Source organism: Podarcis raffonei, chromosome 10 (assembly GCF_027172205.1).
Source record: "Podarcis raffonei isolate rPodRaf1 chromosome 10, rPodRaf1.pri, whole genome shotgun sequence".
Taxonomy (NCBI): Eukaryota; Metazoa; Chordata; class Lepidosauria; order Squamata; family Lacertidae; genus Podarcis; species Podarcis raffonei.
In genome coordinates, this window is record NC_070611.1 from 67794839 (window position 1) to 67812486 (window position 17648).

The 17648-nt window shown below is 46.5% G+C and overlaps 1 protein-coding gene across 1 annotated transcript in view; it reads left to right on the forward strand.

The window, feature by feature from the left end:
- Window positions 1–17648, forward strand: part of ITIH5 (inter-alpha-trypsin inhibitor heavy chain 5) — a 55688-nt gene that overhangs the window by 3704 nt on the left and 34336 nt on the right. Inside the window, exons 2-5 of the mRNA XM_053407174.1 lie at window positions 7797–7841; window positions 9387–9550; window positions 12374–12475; window positions 14441–14691. Of these exons, the coding sequence (XP_053263149.1) occupies window positions 7797–7841; window positions 9387–9550; window positions 12374–12475; window positions 14441–14691 (562 nt within the window). The remainder of the gene's footprint in view (window positions 1–7796; window positions 7842–9386; window positions 9551–12373; window positions 12476–14440; window positions 14692–17648) is intronic.

Below are 17648 nucleotides of genomic sequence, written 5' to 3' on the forward strand. Positions count from 1 at the left end.
TCTGAATACCAGTTGCTGGAAACCACAGCAGACGAGAGGGGTCTTGTGTTTGAATCCCGCTTGCGGGCTTCCCACGGACATCCGGCTGGCTGCTGTGAGGAAAGGATGCTGGACTAAGATGGGCCATTGGCCTGATCCTGCAGACTCTCCTTATATTCTTATATCCCCACGTCCAGATGTTGGTGGACTCCAACTCCAATCGTGAAATATACTCGGAGTCGAGAGTGGATTTCATGCTCTTTATTCAGCTCATAGTGGTGAGGAGGAATGAAAGTCCCCTCAAAGTATCTGCTTTATATACATTATTTACACAATGGGCTGCACGTGATTGGCTAATTCCGGAATTCTCCTGTAGGCCAATCAGGTTGTGGATTCACTTCCACCTGGAGCCGGATTGGGTGGCTCCTGCAGACCAATCAGACTGCTGCATTTTGGATCCTATTGTTCTAGGACCAATCAGACTGCTGCATTTTGGATCCTATTGTTCTAGGACCAATCAGACTGCTGCATTTTGGATCCTATTCAACTCAGTACATAACACATCGTCTCCAGCCAGCCTGGTCAGTGGGGAGGGAGGATGAGAGTCAATTCCAGCCACATCTGAAAGGCTACAGGTCCATGTGGATTGCTTGAAATAGTTTTACAGAGCTCTGTTTCCTATTTGCAATATTTTGGAATCTGGGCCCAGGTTTCCCCAGCCTAGTCGAGGGGGCTTTACTCCCCCCGGTTCATTCTATATTTAAGTCAGAGAAGCCTTTCCAAATCCAGGGGATTTCGCTGCAATCAAAACGGGGTTCCAGAACTACAAATGAGAGAGCAGCTTATTTGCTAGCTGGGCGGGAGACATTGCAAAGGAATGACTTGGCTGTAGGATATATTAACGTCATTCACTTTTCCGCCCCGGGGCAGAAATAAACAAATGCCCACACTTGTTGCCAGGGGTTGTTGTGGTAGCGCTGGTTAACATCATCTGTTCCAGCGCGAGGTTTATAAAGCTGTCAGCCCGGCCCGCTGCTGTGCTCACATGCCCTTCCTGTGGGTTATTGCTTTGCAAGGACAGAAGTGCAATCTGCAAAACGGTCCGGCAATTGCGTTTTCTACACATCTGCTCTGCAGGTCTTGTTTCTTAGCAGGAAGTTCTACAGAAAGGGCCTCCGGCCAGCCAAATTGCTGACAGGTCTGCCCTCTGGGGTTTTTCATTGGAGAATTATTTTTTATTTATTAATAACGTTGTATTGCATGATGCATTTTTTGTATTTAAAAACACAGCTTTTTCTTCAAGAAGCTCATAGTGGGGCACGTGGTTCTCCGCGCTTATTAAATCTCCACAACAACCCTGTGAGGTAGGTTAGGATGAGAAACAGTGTCTGGCCCAAAGTCACCCAGCTGAGTTTCATTTCCGAGTAGAGATTTGAACCTGGGTCTCCCAAGTCGTATCCCAAAACTGTAACCACTACACAGCACTATCATGATAATTTGGCAAGTGTACATTTTCACACGCCAGATATCTGCTTCAAATTCTAGAAAACCTTTAGAACAAGGGTGTTCTGCTTCAGCCATGTGTGTGTGTGTGTGTGTGTGTGTGTGTGAATGCGGCCCCCCAGGCCACACTATATGGCCCTCAGAATCTTCCCTAGGCAACACCCATCTCTCTGGGCTACAGCCCCCGTCAGCACTTCTCCTATCTCTTCTCCAGTGCATTGGTCTCGTTGCAATTATTATTATAATTATAAATATATTTAGATTCCACCTTTCTTCCAAGTTGGCAGTTTACAACATTTAAAAACATCATCACAGAACACAGGACAATAAAAATAAACTAGCTAAAAACAGCAACGGCATGTGTTCCGGAGCTGAGAAAATATCTCTTTCTTGCCCAGACTGAGGATGGAGAGGTGAGTGTGACTTTTGCATGGCTGGGATGTAGCCTGCTGTACAAAGGTATCATGTTTGTTCTGTTATGTACTGAAGTTCTCACCCTGGGCCAGCAGGGGGATACTGTAGATAGTTTTCACTCAGGTCCACATATGCAAATAAGAAATTGGAAGTGATGTTCAGTGATTGGATAGTTACAGAAAGTTGTTACTGCTGCTTTGTAGTTGAGCTCTATATAAGCAGGTTGGCTGAACCCTTCAGCCCAGTTCTCTTCTGGCCTGTGAATAAACAAAGGCTGTTTGAAGAATCGCTGTATCGTCTGATATGTTCACCCACAACTTAACATGTTCCTTCCACTTTTGCCTCTGGTCACGACCACCCTTGGCATGCAGTCCTGGGAGGGCTGGTGTCAGGAGCAGGCCAGCAATATCTCACATATGCCAGTGAAGTTCTCTCTCTTTATTCAAAGAAACAACTCAGGAGTCCAGGCCTAGTGAGCGCAGCAACTCTTCTCCGCAGGTTCCTTCCAATCTGAGGCTCCTTTGTCTTGCCTGTCTTTGCTACGCTCTCTTCATACCTCTTTGGGTTCTGGGAGACCTGGCGGAAGGGAGCTGGTTGCTTCAGGAAGGGGAGACAGCCTGGCTTCCTGACCAGCCTGACTCATTTCTGCTTCTTGGCATCCCTCCTCTCCAACCTCTGCTTCTGCCTCTGATTCTGGGCTGCTCTCTGCCACAGACTCTTCCTGCTCACTAAGCCCTGTTGCCTCTTCAGCTTCCTTCTCCTCCCAGTCTGCTTCCTCTTCTCCTTCTGACCACACACTGTCGTCCCACCAGGCTCTGAGCTTTCTTCCCCTGGGGTTCCGCAGCTGGTGTCTCCCACCATTCCTATTCTTCCATCCAATCCATGACAGCTGACCATGAAGAAACATGGTCAGTGGAGGGTAGTCCATTAGGGCAAATGGGTCAGCGCCTCAACAGCCTCAGGCTGTCCTCACCTGCCAATCTTCTTTCTTACAACCAGTTCAGAAGGTAGCCTTGGCTGTTGGATTCCTCCTTGGTTTTCAGTGTTCCACTTGTAGAACACAGCAGGAATGCGGATGAGGACAAAGCTGGATCTAGTCGGCTTTGCCTGCCCTTGGCTCTGGCTCCCCCTACTGTTGAGCTCCCTTCCTTCCGCCCTACCAGTTCCAATAGGCACCAGCCACAAATGGAGGTAGCCCACACCCTCAATGAGTCAAATCGCTGGAAAGAAAATGAATGAAGGTGCCATACTTGGCACCAAAATCACTTCCAATCTGCGTCTGCAAGAGAAGGGTGGAAACAGATGCAGAGGAGGTCTAATAATAATAATAATAATAATAATAATAATAATAATAATAATAATAATATATTATTTATACCCCGCCCATCTGGCTGGGCTTCCCCAGCCACTCTGTGCAGCTTCCAAAATTACAGTAATGCATCAAACATTAAAAACTTCCCTAAACAGGGCTGCTTTCAGATGTCTTCTAAATGTCAGGTAGTTGTTGTTCTCTTTGACGTCTGGTAGGAGGGCATTCCACAGGGCAGGAGCCACTACTGAGAAGGCCCTCTGCCTGGTTCCATGTAACTTGGCTTCTCGCAGGGAGGGAACCGCCAGAAGGCCCTCAGAGCTGGACTTCAGTGTCCGGGCTGAATGATGGGGGTGGAGACGCTCCTTCAGATATACTGGACCGAGGCCGTTATGTGTTTTGACACTGGAGAATGCGTGACTTAGCTCTAGCATCTTGGCATTCCAGCCTCCATGTAAACAGTCATAAAAATCTCATTTCTGGGAGGCAAATCAGCAGATATAAATTGACAGCAAGGAAAATTGTAGGGTCGGTGGGAGGCAAAATATACCCTTACATTCCTGAAGTTCCTGTTCCTTTTCACCAGGGAAAGGGGGAAAGGGCTTACTGCTCACTTTTAAGAGGGGAATTCTGTAGAAACACTTTCCCTGAACACAATCCTTTCTTCCTTGCCAGAACATTGCATATAATATGCGAAATTCAGATTGCACCCTCGTCAGGAAGAACTTTATGACAGTAAGAGCTGTTCGACAGGGGAATGGACTCCCTCAGGAGGTGGTGGGTGTTGATATTTTCACCCCTCCCATTGACAGAATCTCCTGATCTTTTTGAGAAAAAGGGGTGGAAACCAACCAGTGTGGTGTAGTGGTTATGAGCAGTAGACTTGTAATCTGGTGAACTGGGTTCGCTTCCCCGCTCCTCCACATGCAGCTGCTGGGTGACCTTGGGCCAGTCACACTTCTCTGAAGTCTCTCAGCCCCACTCACCTCACAGAGTGTGTGTTGTGGGAGAGGAAGGGAAAGGAGAATGTTAGCCGCTTTGAGACTCCTTTGGGTAGTGATAAAGCGGGATATCAAATCCAAACTCTTCTTCTTCTACTCTTCTGCTCCTGCCTGACTGCCTGACTCTGTGTGTGGAGAGCGTCTTATCTATGTGGTGACTAGATGGCTGAGTGGGAGAAGTAACACTCATGCAAGCCAGCAGTTTGTTAGTTTGTACAGTGGTACCTCAGGTTAAGAACTTAATTCGTTCTGGAGGTCCATTCTTAACCTCAGTCTTGCCAATCAGAAGGCCGGCGGTTCGAATCCCCGCGACGGGGTGAGCTCCTGTTGCTCGGTCCCAGCTCCTGCCAACCTAGCAGTTTGAAAGCACGTTAAAGTGCAAGTAGATAAATAGGTACCGCTCCGGCGGGAAGGTAAACGGCATTTCCGTGTGCTGCTCTGGTTCACCAGAAGCGGCTTAGTCATGCTGGCCACATGACCCAGAAGCTGTACGCCAGCTCCCTCGGCCAATAAAGCGAGATGAGTGCCGCAACCCCAGAGTTGGCCATGACTGGACCTAATGGTCAGGGGTCCCTTTACCTTTACCTTTTTTATCTTCAGTAGCTTAGGGCCTCATCAAATCTAAATCCAGCCCTGGGCTGAAGGAGTCTCAAAGCGGCTAACGTTCTCCTTTCCCTTCCTCCCACACAACAAACACTCTGTGAGGTGAGTGGGGCTGAGAGACTTCAGAGAAGTGTGACTGGCCCAAGGTCACCCAGCACCTGCATGTGGAGAAGCGGGGAAGCAAACCCCGTTCCCCAGATTACAAGTCTATAGCTCTTAACCACTACACCACACTGGACAATTGTTATAGCTATTATTATTTATTAAATTTGTATACCGCCCTCCAGCCATAGATCTCCAGGACCTGGGTGACTAGGGTTCAAATCTGCACCTGGCCATGAAGCTCTCTGGGTGATCTTGGCCCAGTCACTCATTCTCTGCCACAACAGGGAGAGCCATATACCCCTTCCCCTTGAGCTCCTTCGAGAGAAAAAAGAGGGCTATAAGTGCAATAAATAAATAAATAAATATGAAAACATCTCAGAAACAACAGCTGTTCCAAGGGCAGCCCCATGTATAACAGATCCGTGGGGTCTTATCTGTATTTTACCAGAGCATGGATCGCAGTAGCACGGCTGTAACGTGACTTACAGAATTCTAAAAGGTTCCCTGCATAGCTGGCTGTGTGTGTGTGTGTGTGTGTGTGTGTGTGTGTGTGTGTGTGTGTGTACACTTTATGGGGATAGTTTGGCTTTGCGCCAAGGACCATGCATTCCTGAGCTGGACTGCTGCACGTTCCAGCATTCAAACCAGGACACAACCCGGCGATAACTTGGCAATACAATCACAATTCCATTTTCGCAGCTTTGTCCTGTGAATTTGTTTGCCTTTGAGCGCATGTGTGTGTGTATAAATATAAGGAGAACTTGACAGTTAAACAAGCAATTCCTCAGTACAAAACTGTCCATGACTGCAACCATTTATTTCTCAGTTAAAATGATTTCTTTCCTTCACCAGGGATTGCCAGTGTGCTATCCCTGACTCCTAGTGTTATAAGAGATGGAGAAAGACTTGCGATATTATGCTTTCTCCATGCTGTGCATAATTTGTGCAAACTTCCATTATGTTTCTTTTTACTCGCTTTCTCTCTAAACTAAAAATTCCGAAATGGGGCAACCATCCCTTGCAGAGAAGTGCAAGAAATCACCATTCCAATTGGTAGAACATGAGACTCTTAATCTTGGGAGACTCAGCTTCATTAGAAATATATTAAAAAGGTCCAGTAGCACCTTAGAGACCAACTAAGTTTGTTCTTGGTATAAGCTTTCGTGTGCATGCACACTTCTTCAGATACACTGAAACAGAAGTCACCAGACCCTTATATATAGTGAGGGGGTGGGGTGGGGTTTTTCTCAGGAGGGTAGTAGGAGATGGGTGATTGACTCAAAGGATATGGAAAATCTGCTGATGATGATGAAGAAGAAGAGTTTGGATTTGATATCCTGCCTTTCACTCCCCTTCAGGAGTCTCAAAGCGGCTAACATTCTCCTTTCCCTTCCTCCCCCACAACAAACACTCTGTGAGGTGAGTGGGGCTGAGAGACTTCAAAGAAGTGTGACTGGCCCAAGGTCACCCAGCAGCTGCATGTGGAGGAGCAGAGACGCGAACCCGGTTCCCCAGATTACGAGACTACCGCTCTTAACCACTACACCACACTGACCGTTAACGACTGCAATTAGTCCTACAGGAAAAATCAAGGGATAGTATGCAGATGACCAAAAATAGCTTTAGCATAAGGTAAAAGGACCCCTGACCATTACGTCCAGTCGCAAACGACTCTGGGGTTGTAGCGCTCATCTCGCTTTACTGGCCAAGGGAGCCGGTGTACAGCTTCCGGGTCATGTGGCCAGCGTGACTAAGCCGCTTCTGGCGAACCAGAGCACGGAATTGCCATTTACCTACCCGCCGGAGTGGTACCTATTTATCTACTTGCACTTTGACGTGCTTTCGAACTGCTAGGTTGGCAGGATTAGCATATGTAATGAGACAAAAATCCAATACAGTGGTACCTCTGGTTAAGTACTTAATTCGTTCCAGAGGTCCGTTCTTAACCTGAAACTGTTCTTAACCTGAAGCACCACTTTAGCTAATGGGGCCTCCTGCTGCCGCCGTGCCACCAGAGCACGATTTCTGTTCTCATCCTGAAGCAAAGTTCTTAACCTGAAGCACTATTTCTGGGTTAGCAGAGTCTGTAACCTGAAGCGTATGTAACCCGAGGTACCACTGTATCTCTATTCAGACCAGGTCTCTCCATAGTTTTCAGCATAGTGATAAGTTGTAACTCAGCAATTTCTCTTTCAAGTCTGTTTCTGAAATTCTTTTTAATTCTGAAATCAGCTTCGTTATGTTTGTGTTTCTAAAAAAAATACGTTATAACACTGTGACACCAGATGGCGCTGTGGAGTCCCATCTTTTGGTAACGTGATTTCCCATTAAGAGGTTTACAACACATTTTCCTGAAACCATTTTTTGTGTGTGTCTAGATCCAGCCAGAATTCTGGGTTCAAGTCCCATGTTGGCCAAAAAAATTCCTGCATTGCAGATGGTTAGACTAGATGACTCTTTTGGCCCCTTCCAACGCTGTGCTTCTCTCCATCTCAGATGGAGAGCTCTCTTTCTGCATGATACAGTGGTACCTCAGGTTAAGTACTTAATTCGTTCCGGAGGTCCGTACTTAACCTGAAACTGTTCTTAACCTGAAGCACCACTTTAGCTAATGGGGCCTGCTGCTGCACTGCCAGAGCACGATTTCTGTTCTCATCCTGAAGCAAAGTTCTTAACCTGAAGCACTATTTCTGGGTTAGCGGAGTCTGTAACCTGAAGCGTATGTAACCTGAGGTACCACTGTACTTCCTTGGTGTGATCTCTTTTTTGGCCACCTTGTTAACATTCTTGATTTCCTTGCAACAAATCTTTCTTCGGCACCTGCCACATTGTTTTTCCTGAAAAGGAATCCACGATGAATAACAGTGTCCCTACTTTTACAGGTTGCTCGAAGAGTCCCAAGGCATAACCGGTTTCTGCAGAGATTGGTAGGTTCACAGTACTTACTATTTCCCTACAAAAAGCTGTTGTCTTTGCAAGAAAAGAAAGGACGAGTTTGCAAGTTTGTTTGCTTGTTATGTTCCCAATATTTCTAGACTTCTTTCACCATAGAGGGTCACAAAACAGTTCACACAACAACCCATAGATCAACTCATCCATCAAAGTAATACGACGCTTAAAACAAACAAAAACTGCACGTGAAAACATAAAGCGCAACTTACTTAAGTCTCCTGCTGAAATGGAAAGGTCCTCATCAAGTATCTGAAGTTCAGCAGGGGGGCTTGTCTGATCTTGGCTGGGAGAGAGTTGCACAGAATTGGGGCCACAACAGCTCCTGGTAGAGATAAGCTGTACATCTAAACCATTGGGTGCACGTAACAGAGACTTCCTCCGAGGATCTCAGTGATTGAGTAGGGAGATGAAGTCCTCAAGGTGTCCTGGACTCATGTTGTTAAGACTTGCAGTTTAATACAAGATCCTTGAGCTTAGCTGGTAACCTGTGTGCAAGCTCTTAAGCCCCGGAGTTACGAGCCGGCAATATCCTGTGTTGCAACAGCAGAGATCATTCAGTTTGTAACTTAAAGGTTAATCCTGTTTAACACTAACAGCCAAGGGGGAAGATGGGTGGAGGTGTTGCTTAGCAACCAGGCAGCATGACATGAGGCACTCTGATTGGCTGTTTAGTCCAGAAGGAGTTTCCTTCTCTATGCATCTACACTAGGAATCCCAAACTCTGCCCTCCAGATGTTTTGGGACTACAATTCCCATCATCCCTGACCACTGATCCTGTTAGCTAGGGATGATGGGAGTTGTAGTCCCAAAACAACCGGAGGGCTGAGTTTGGGGATGCCTGATCTACACAATCATGTGGGGAGACACCTGTACTACACCTGAGGGTTTCAATATGTTTCGGGACTCCCACCAGCCCTTTCAGCATGGCCAGTGGAGCCAAGGGGGTTGTGTGATTTGTAGTCTTGCAAAACCTGGACCATCGCAGGTTCCCCATCCCTGGCTTACAATTAAGAAAACCTCAAAGCAGTTTAAAAAACCAAAAAAACTGGGGAGGGGAAGGAACATACATTACAAGCATTTGAAAAAGTGCAATTATCAGAAGAGGCACATTTGGAAATAATTACGAGCGATTATGCCACACCCACCAGGGGTAGCAGAACATAAGAGGAGAAAGTTGGATATCACCAGCAGCGTGGAAAACCAATTGCACTTCTTCTCGTAGCGTTTTGAACCACCCACCCGGAATCAATGATCTTGAGGAACGTGCCACGTCCTGGCTTCACCTCTCGTGAATGATTTGCAACTGCTAAGCGGAGCTCCCCGCCTTTCACAAACTTCCATTCACACCCAAGGAGAGTCCAACACTCCTTTGCCTATGGGCCTTTCATGCAGGGATTTGCTTGGCAGTCAGTTATGAATGAAAGCCGTTTGTACTCAAAGCTCAGAGAGCTGTAATGGATTGCTGGAGGTGCAGCGACACGTTGCAATACCGCTAAGGAATGGCTGCTCTCTTCCAACAGGAGACCAGGCCCCGGATGTCTGAATTCTCGGTGAGATCCACAATCATTTCTCGCTATGCATTTACGACCGTCTCCTGCACTTTGGTGAACAGTGGCTCGGAGCCTAGGGAGGGCCAGTTTGAGACGCAGATACCCATCACAGCCTTCATCTCCAATTTTACCATGTAGGTGAGAGGTTTTGCTGAGCTAGGTACTTGTGGCTAGGAATGAGGGGCTCAGTTTGCATTTAAAGACAAGCCTAACATATTTGCACTTTCTGAAATGGTAACACACACCCCCCAAAAACCCCCAGCACACCAAATTTCTGGAATTTGATCTCACAATAGAAAGTAGGGATACCTTTTCATATACAGTGGTACCTCTGTTTACGAACTTAATCCATTTCGGAAGTCCGTTCTCAAACCGAAACTGTTCTTAAACTAAGGCACATGTTCCCTAATGAGGCCTCCCGCTGCCCTTCCACCATTCAGATTCCGTTCTTAGACCGAGGTAAAGTTTGCAAACCGGGACACTATTTCCGGTTTTGCAGAGTTTGTAAACCGAAACATTCTTAAACAGGACTGTTCTTAAGCCAAGGTACCACTGTATATCGTGGTGAGATGTAGTGCATTCGGGTATTCCAGCATTTATATAAACCAGTTTCCCCCCAAGTTTTTTCCGGGCCATTGCCCTCTTGGTTCCATAAACTCATCCCTAGTGCCCCTATTGTTTAGTCGTTTAGTCATGTCCAACTCTTCGTGACCCCCTGGACCAGAGCACACCAGGCACTCCTGTCTTCCACTGCCTCTTGCAGTTTGGTCAAACTCATGTTAGTAGCTTCGAGAACACTATACAACCATCTCGTCCTCTGTCGTCCCCTTCTCCTTGTGCCCTCCATCTTTCCCAACATCAGGGTCTTTTCCAGGGAGTCTTCTCTTCTCACGAGGTGGCCAAAGTATTGGAGCCTCAGCTTCAGGATCTGTCCTTCCAGTGAGCACTCAGGGCTGATTTCCTTCAGAATGGAGAGGTTTGATCTTCTTGAAGTCCACGGGACTCTCAAGAGTCTCCTCCAGCACCATAATTCAAAAGCATCCATTCTTCGGCAATCAGCCTTCTTTATGGTCCAGCTCTCACTTCCATACATCACTACTGGGAAAACCATAGCTTGAACTATACGGACCTTTGCTGGCAGGGTGATGTCTCTGCTAAAAAATGTTATTCAGAATAGCAGTTTGCATGACCCGCTAAGGACAATAACACAATAAGTTTCAAACCGGTAATAATTAATTGCACATCTTATCAAAACCTTCCAACAGTTTGTCTTTACCCCCGATGGTGCAATCTTCTACTGCCTCTCAAGACACATGGATGCCAGCAATATTCAGCATCCGATACAAATTATTCAGTGTACTTAATTCATCAAAACTGATGTACATGATGTATTGAGACCTGCTTTTCAAAGTCTGATAGTCAAGTACACCTCCAACATCTGCCTGGTACCCCATTGCTTCTTTTGCACCCCTCCCAGGTTATCCCACGGCCTCCCCCCAGCTCAATTTGGGAACTCCTGCTAGAATCAGTCGTATAACGGCATTCAAAAATGCTCACCGTACTTAAATAACCAATTTTCCCACTAGAAAGGAGATTTTCATGACCATTTTGTATGAAGGCTGGAATGCCCAGGTGTAAACTTGACCACTTAGCTACATGGCCGTGTGGCCTACTTTGCAGAAACAGTCCTTTATTTGACAGTGAAGAATCTTATGTGGGGGAAAGCTGGGGTAGGGAGAGTTTGAAATTGCCCATCATCAGCAGGCGAAGAAGGCACACAGGCCAATGGGTCAAAGCCGATCCTCACAATGGTGAGATGCGATGCATCTGGGCATTCCAGCCTTCCTATAAAAACAGTCATAAAAATCTCCTTTCTGGTGGAAAAAATATTTCAGATTTTTTAAAATGACAGTTTTATAAGAAGGCTGGAATGCTCACCCAGCTGCAGTGCTTCTTACCACCACAAGGAAAGCTGTGGTGGGAGAATCCACTTGATCCCATGCCCCTTCGTGCTAACATTCTCTCTTTCCCCCCTCCAAATCTGGCAGAATCCACTTGATCCCATGCCCCTTCGTGCTAACATTCTCTCGTTCCCCCTTCCAAATTTACAACAAAACACACATAAAAAAATCTACAATATTAAAAGGAAAAAAACAAACAGACATATAGACACCTATCTGTTGAGAGCCGAATTTAGTTTTCATTGTTAAATGAATCCCCCCTAACTGAGTTTCCATAGATCTCATTGTAGCAGTTTTCCAATACAGTGGTACCTCGGTTTACATACGCTTCAGGTTACAGACTCTGCTAACCCAGAAATAGTGCTTCAAGTTAAGAACTTTGCTTCAGGATGAGAACAGAAATTGTGCTCCGGCAGTGCGGCAGCAGCAGGAGGCCCCATTAGTTAAAGAGGTGCTTCAGGTTAAGAACAGTTTCAGGTTAAGTACGGACCTCCGGAACGAATTAAGTACTTAACCTGAGGTACCACTGTATCCACTTTCTAATAAAATTAACTTAATCAAGATGCTATCTTTCTTTCTCCTCATAATATTTTCAGTCCATAATGTTATACAATTCAACATATTTTACTCCTAGGCCAAATTGGTACTTACAAATACCGGTAGTTCTACTTATGTTATATTGGAATATCTAGCGACATAGTCCTTAAATTTCTTCCAGTCTTCTTGATGTATCTCCTCTTTCTGATTGCGGATTCTTCCAGTCAGTTCGGCCAGGTCCAGAAAACCCATCATCTTCATCTGCCATTCCTCCACTGTTGGTATTTCTTGCAATTTCCAGTTTTTAGCTAACAAAATTCTTGCTGCAGTTGTGGCATACAAAAACAATCTAACATATTTTCTGGGCAATTCCAATCCTATTATTCCAAGTAGAAAGGCTTCTGGTTTTTTAATAAATGTATATTTCAACAGCTAACATTCTCTCTTTCGTGGCTCCAGGGTCATCGGTGAGAGGGTTTACCACGGGGAAGTAATCGGGAAGGACCAGAAGTATGGGGGCACGGACAGAAAGAACAGATATTCGAGACCCACAGATAACGGGTAGGTATTGCAAAGAGAGGGGCAGACCTCCTGCAGTTTGAGCTGTTCCAGGTCTTACATGGGGGACTTGACCCATCTGGTCTCTGGACAGATTTCTAAGGGGAAATCCTGGCTAATTCATGTGGAAATGCAAATGTGAAAAAGGGGGTGGATCATTACTTACAAGGCAATGCAAGGATTTCACTCTTTCCATTTCTTAAAAAAAACAACCCTGTTTCAAAGCTTCAGAAACCACCAAGCTGTTTGCAGTTTGCATGTGAGACTTCTTGTCACCATGCCTCAATCAAAACCTTCAAGGCAGGATTCAGGCACATTCCAGCCTGTCAAAATCCTTCTTAAATGGTGGTACCCAGAATTGGACGCAGGACTCCAGGTGGGGTCTGACCAAGGCGGAATAGAGCGGTACGATTACTTCCCTTGATCTGGGCACTACGCTTCTGTTGACACAGCCTAGAATAGCATTAGCGTTGGTCCATCTACTCAGCATTGTCAACACTGACTGGCAGCAGCCCTCCGTGGATTTCAGACAGGAAATTCCCAGCCTGACCTGTAGATGTCAGGGATTAAACCCAGTACCTTCTGCATGCGAAATATGTAGGAATGGGTTTAGGAGAGGATATATTATTTAGTTATTATCCTTTCTTGCTCACATGAGTGAGATCAGCAGAGTACCATCCTTTGCAGCTTTAAACTTGGAAGCTAAAACAAGGCTAATAATAATAATAATAATAATAATAATAATAATAATAATAATAATTTTATACCCCACTCATCTGGCTGGGTTTCCCCAGCTACTCTGGACGGCTCCCAATAGAATATTAACATGATAAAACATCAAACATTAAAACTTCCCTAAACAGGGCTGCTTTCAGATACTTTCTAAAACTCAGGTAGTTGTTTATTTCCTTGACATCTGATGAGAGGGCGTTCCACAGAGCGGGCGCCACTACTGAGAAGGCCCTCTGCCTGATTTAACCTTCTAGAAACAATAATCCAGGCTACTTTATGGCAAACTGGATTTTCCCTTTTCTCCCCCTTAAAAATAACAACCAAACAGAAAATGTTTTGTGAAGAAATAAAAGTAGTATTTACTTACATAAGCTAGGTCTTGAAGCAGCAGCAATACGAAGACAGGTTTATGGTTACCATCTAGGTTTAAAAAAAGGTAAAGGTAAAAGGAGCCCTGACAGTTAAGTCCAGTTGCAGACGACTCTGAGGTTGCGGCACTCATCTCGCTTTACAGGCCGAGGGAGCCGGCGTTTGTCCACAGACAGTTTTTCCAGGTCATGTGGCCAGCATGACTAAGCCGCTTCTGGTGCAACAGAACACTGACACAAGAGCAGTGCACGGAAATGCTGTTTACCTTCCCGCTGGTGCGGTACCTATTTATCTACTTGCACTTTTTGGCGTGCTTTCAAACTGCTAGGTTGGCAGGAGCCGGGGACAGAACAATGGGAGCTCACCCCGTCATGGGGATTCGAACCGCCAACCTTCTGATTGGCAAGCCCAAAAGTCTGTGTTGAAAATAGTGTCTGAGCCGCAGAGCTCAGGCAGCACATGCGGTCAGCTTGGAGGCATGAGGAAGAAGAAAAGATATGCCCAGGCAGGAAGGAAGGATGTAGTGTTACAGCTTCCTGCCAAGGCAGACAAAGGAAGTGATCTCACAGAGCTCTCTCTAGCAAATTTTACAGGAAAGCTCTGTGGGCTTTAGCCCTTCATGTGCCTATCTGGCAAAATATGAATTGATGGTTTGACTGCAATGAAGGCCCGCAAAACAAATGCTGTACCATTGAGCTGTGGTTGCTTCGATGGCTACCGCCTCCTCCTGGCTTTTGAGACCTATATAAACCAAAGTAGTCTCCTTTCTGCCCTATTGCCTCTGTGGGGGATGAGGTCCTAAGTATATGAAAATATGCGCCCTATTGAAACCCACATGCTAACTGCACCTTTGAATTCTCCTGGTAGGGAACACAGAGTTGAGACATTCAAAGCCTCCGGAACAATTCCCCGGAAAACGGAAGCCGTCTTCCTGCTGCACTATGAGGAGCTTTTGCAGAGAAGGTTGGGGAAGTATCAGTACACGGTCAGCATCCGGCCTCAGCAGCTGGTAGGAAAGCTACGGGTGGAGGTGAACATCCTTGAAAATTCAGGCATCGTCTCTCTGGAAGTCCTGCCTCTCCAAAACAGGAAGAGCAGGGGCAATGGGAGCAGCGAAGGTGAGTAGAACTTAACACGGGGGCAAGGAACGCTTTTCAGCCAAGTGTGCTGGACCTGGGCCCAGAGGCAACCTGGACCCAAGCAACGCAGTCCAGGCCCGGTCCCAAGTCCAAGGGTTCTGCGAGGAGTCAGTCCGCCAGGACATGAGGCAGGAAACCAGGCAAGGTCAGGCACAGGAACTCCGGCAGGTTCTAGCAAACAGCAACGTTGCTCCTACAACCTGGGGTAGGGTCTGACAGCCTTTTATCTCTGTCGGGGTAACGGCCGGTCCTGATCCCCCGCTGACTCACCTCCCTGTCTCACCCGAAGGTGAGCACTCCTCCTGCGAGTACTCAGGTCTCTCCTTCTCTCAGACCTTAGTCTCTGCAGCTCGGGAGATGTCGGTGGGTTACTAGACCAAGGGGCCGCCTCAGCCTCTCCTGACCCAACCAGTAGTGGAGCAGCTCTAAGAGATTCCTCAGCTGAAGGCAACGAGGTAATCCCCGCATCTGGAGCCAGGGCAGGGTCAGGCCCCTGACTCAGCCCAGCTGGTGCTTGTTGCAGGCGAACCTGTGCAGACTCGAACTCTTCAGGATCAGGCCCCAGACTTGGTTCAGATGCTGCCTGAGGCAAAGGATCCGGTGCGGACTGAGACTCCTCTGGTTCCTAGTCCGAGCCTGAGTCCTAGGCCATCACACCAAGGGCCAAATTCCGTTCTAGGCAATCTTTGAGGGGCCAGCTGGGCGAGGAGGGCATGGCCAGAGGCAACCTTGACCTCTGTACAGTGGGATAGTTTCTTCCTCCAGGCAAGCAAGAGGCACTATCAGAGTTCAAGGAAACCTAAAATATATGTATACGCACAGGTCCCTCTTACTGAACACAATGTGTTGCCAGGAAACCGTTAATTCATTGAGGGTTTGCTTAGTGGGCTGATGGCTTCCTTTATTTCCTATGGGAACATTTCCAATCCATGGTTTCTCCACCTCTGCCACTGCCATGTTTTCTTCCAAAAATGGCAACCAGCCAACCAGCAAAAGAGAGGCAAAAGACACACTGGTTTGTCCAAACTGTTCTGCTCCCTGATTTGTCCGTTCTCGCTTCCTGCTCCCTCTTTCCATGGCTCTTGCCCACAAGTGGCCACAGTTGACTAGCAGGGCACAACCCAGTAAGGAAGATGGCGAGCTCCATCTGTTCGGATATCTGAATCAGCTGTGCAGGTAGCAAGGTCTGGGTATAATTTTTTGTGTCTGGATAAGTGAATTTTTGCATGGACATATAGCGGGGCCTGCGTGTGTTTTGCAAATTTGCAGACACAAAATTGTGTATTAGGAGAAAGTGGCCCAGTACTGTTGAATATTTTGCCATTAGAGATTCAGCGGATGCTTTCTGTGCCAGCTTTTAAATGCCCACTGAGAGCCAGTGTGGTGTAGTGGTTAAGAGTGGTGGACTCGTAATCTGGTGAACTGGGTTCTATTCCCTGCTCCTCCACATGCAGCTGCTGGGTGACCTTGGGCCAGTCACACTTCTTTGAAGTCTCTCAGCCCCACTCACCTCACAGAGTGTTTGTTGTGGGGGAGGAAGGGAAAGGAGAATGTTAGCCACTTTGAGACTCCTTAAAGGGAGTGAAAGGTGGGATATCAAATCCAAACTCTTCTTCTTCTTCTTTTCTATTCCACCAGGCCTATACAGGCAATTAAGAATATTTCCTTCCACAATGATTAAATGTCTGGGTTTTACTATTTTAATGATTTTTATTATATGGTTTTTATTGTTGCAAACCACTTCAATGAATGCTTTGCGACACAGCGGTATACAAATATTTTAGTAAATTGGTAGATGTGCACCACATGTGGATTTTAAATAAACAAATAAATCAGAAACGGGTGCAGAAATTTGTGGAACTGAATCTAAGTTTGAAAGAAGAAGAAAACCCCCTGAGAGAAACCAAAATTGACCAATTAGAATTGGGAAGTTTTTAATGTTTCATATTTTACTGTGTTTTATATATCCTGTGAGCTGCCAAGAGCGGCTGGGGAAACTCAGCCAGATGGGTGGGGTATTATTATTATTATTATTATTATTATTATTTACTCTCGAGCAGTACCTACCCCACAGGGTTGTTGCGAGGTTCAAGTGCAGAGAGTGGGGAGATGCATGTCACCCTGCTGTAGGATGGGATGGAAACGTAAACAGAGAAATAAAATACTTTTCGGCATCTGAGAACGATTCTCCCTGACTCCTGATCTCCTCCTGGGAACGTGCTTATTTTAAGCAAATTGTTTTTTCCATCTGGCTGTGCCAAATCGCATAGGAAGTCCAGCTGCTCTACAGTGATGGAAATCCCCCTGTTTGCCAAAAGCAGTAGCCAGCAGGCGACGCACAGGCATTCTGCCACTCCTCTGTGTTTCCCCGTCCATAGTTTTTATAGTTCCTTTGTACACTGGCAGCTCTGCGGGAAAGGATGAGGACGCTGTCGCTTAGCCTAGCAAACACCGTGCTAAATTAGCAAGGCTGTCTTGCTAAACGACCCAAGGTGGGGATTGAACCTGTATCGTGTGCCAACGCTCAGATTTCAAGAACAGCAGCCTGTGTCTGTTGCAAGAAATTCGGTGGCAATAAACTAGCCGACGGTCTTTTCCAAGATCCCATCCTCACTTCTTGCTGTGTTGGAGTCAAACAAGATGTTTACATGGCAGATGGGTGTAATCGTCTCTTTGCTGCAGCCGCCTTCACAATGGAAAACAACTGTGGGTGTTTATGATCTAGAATCATAGAATAGAATCATAGAATCATAGAGTTGGAAGAGACCACAAGGGCCATCGAGTCCAACCCCCTGCCAAGCAGGAAACACCATCAGAGCACTCCTGACATATGGTTGTCAAGCCTCTGCTTAAAGACCTCCAAAGAAGGAGACTCCACCACACTTCTTGGCAGCAAATTCCACTGTCGAACAGCTCTTACTGTCAGGAAGTTCTTC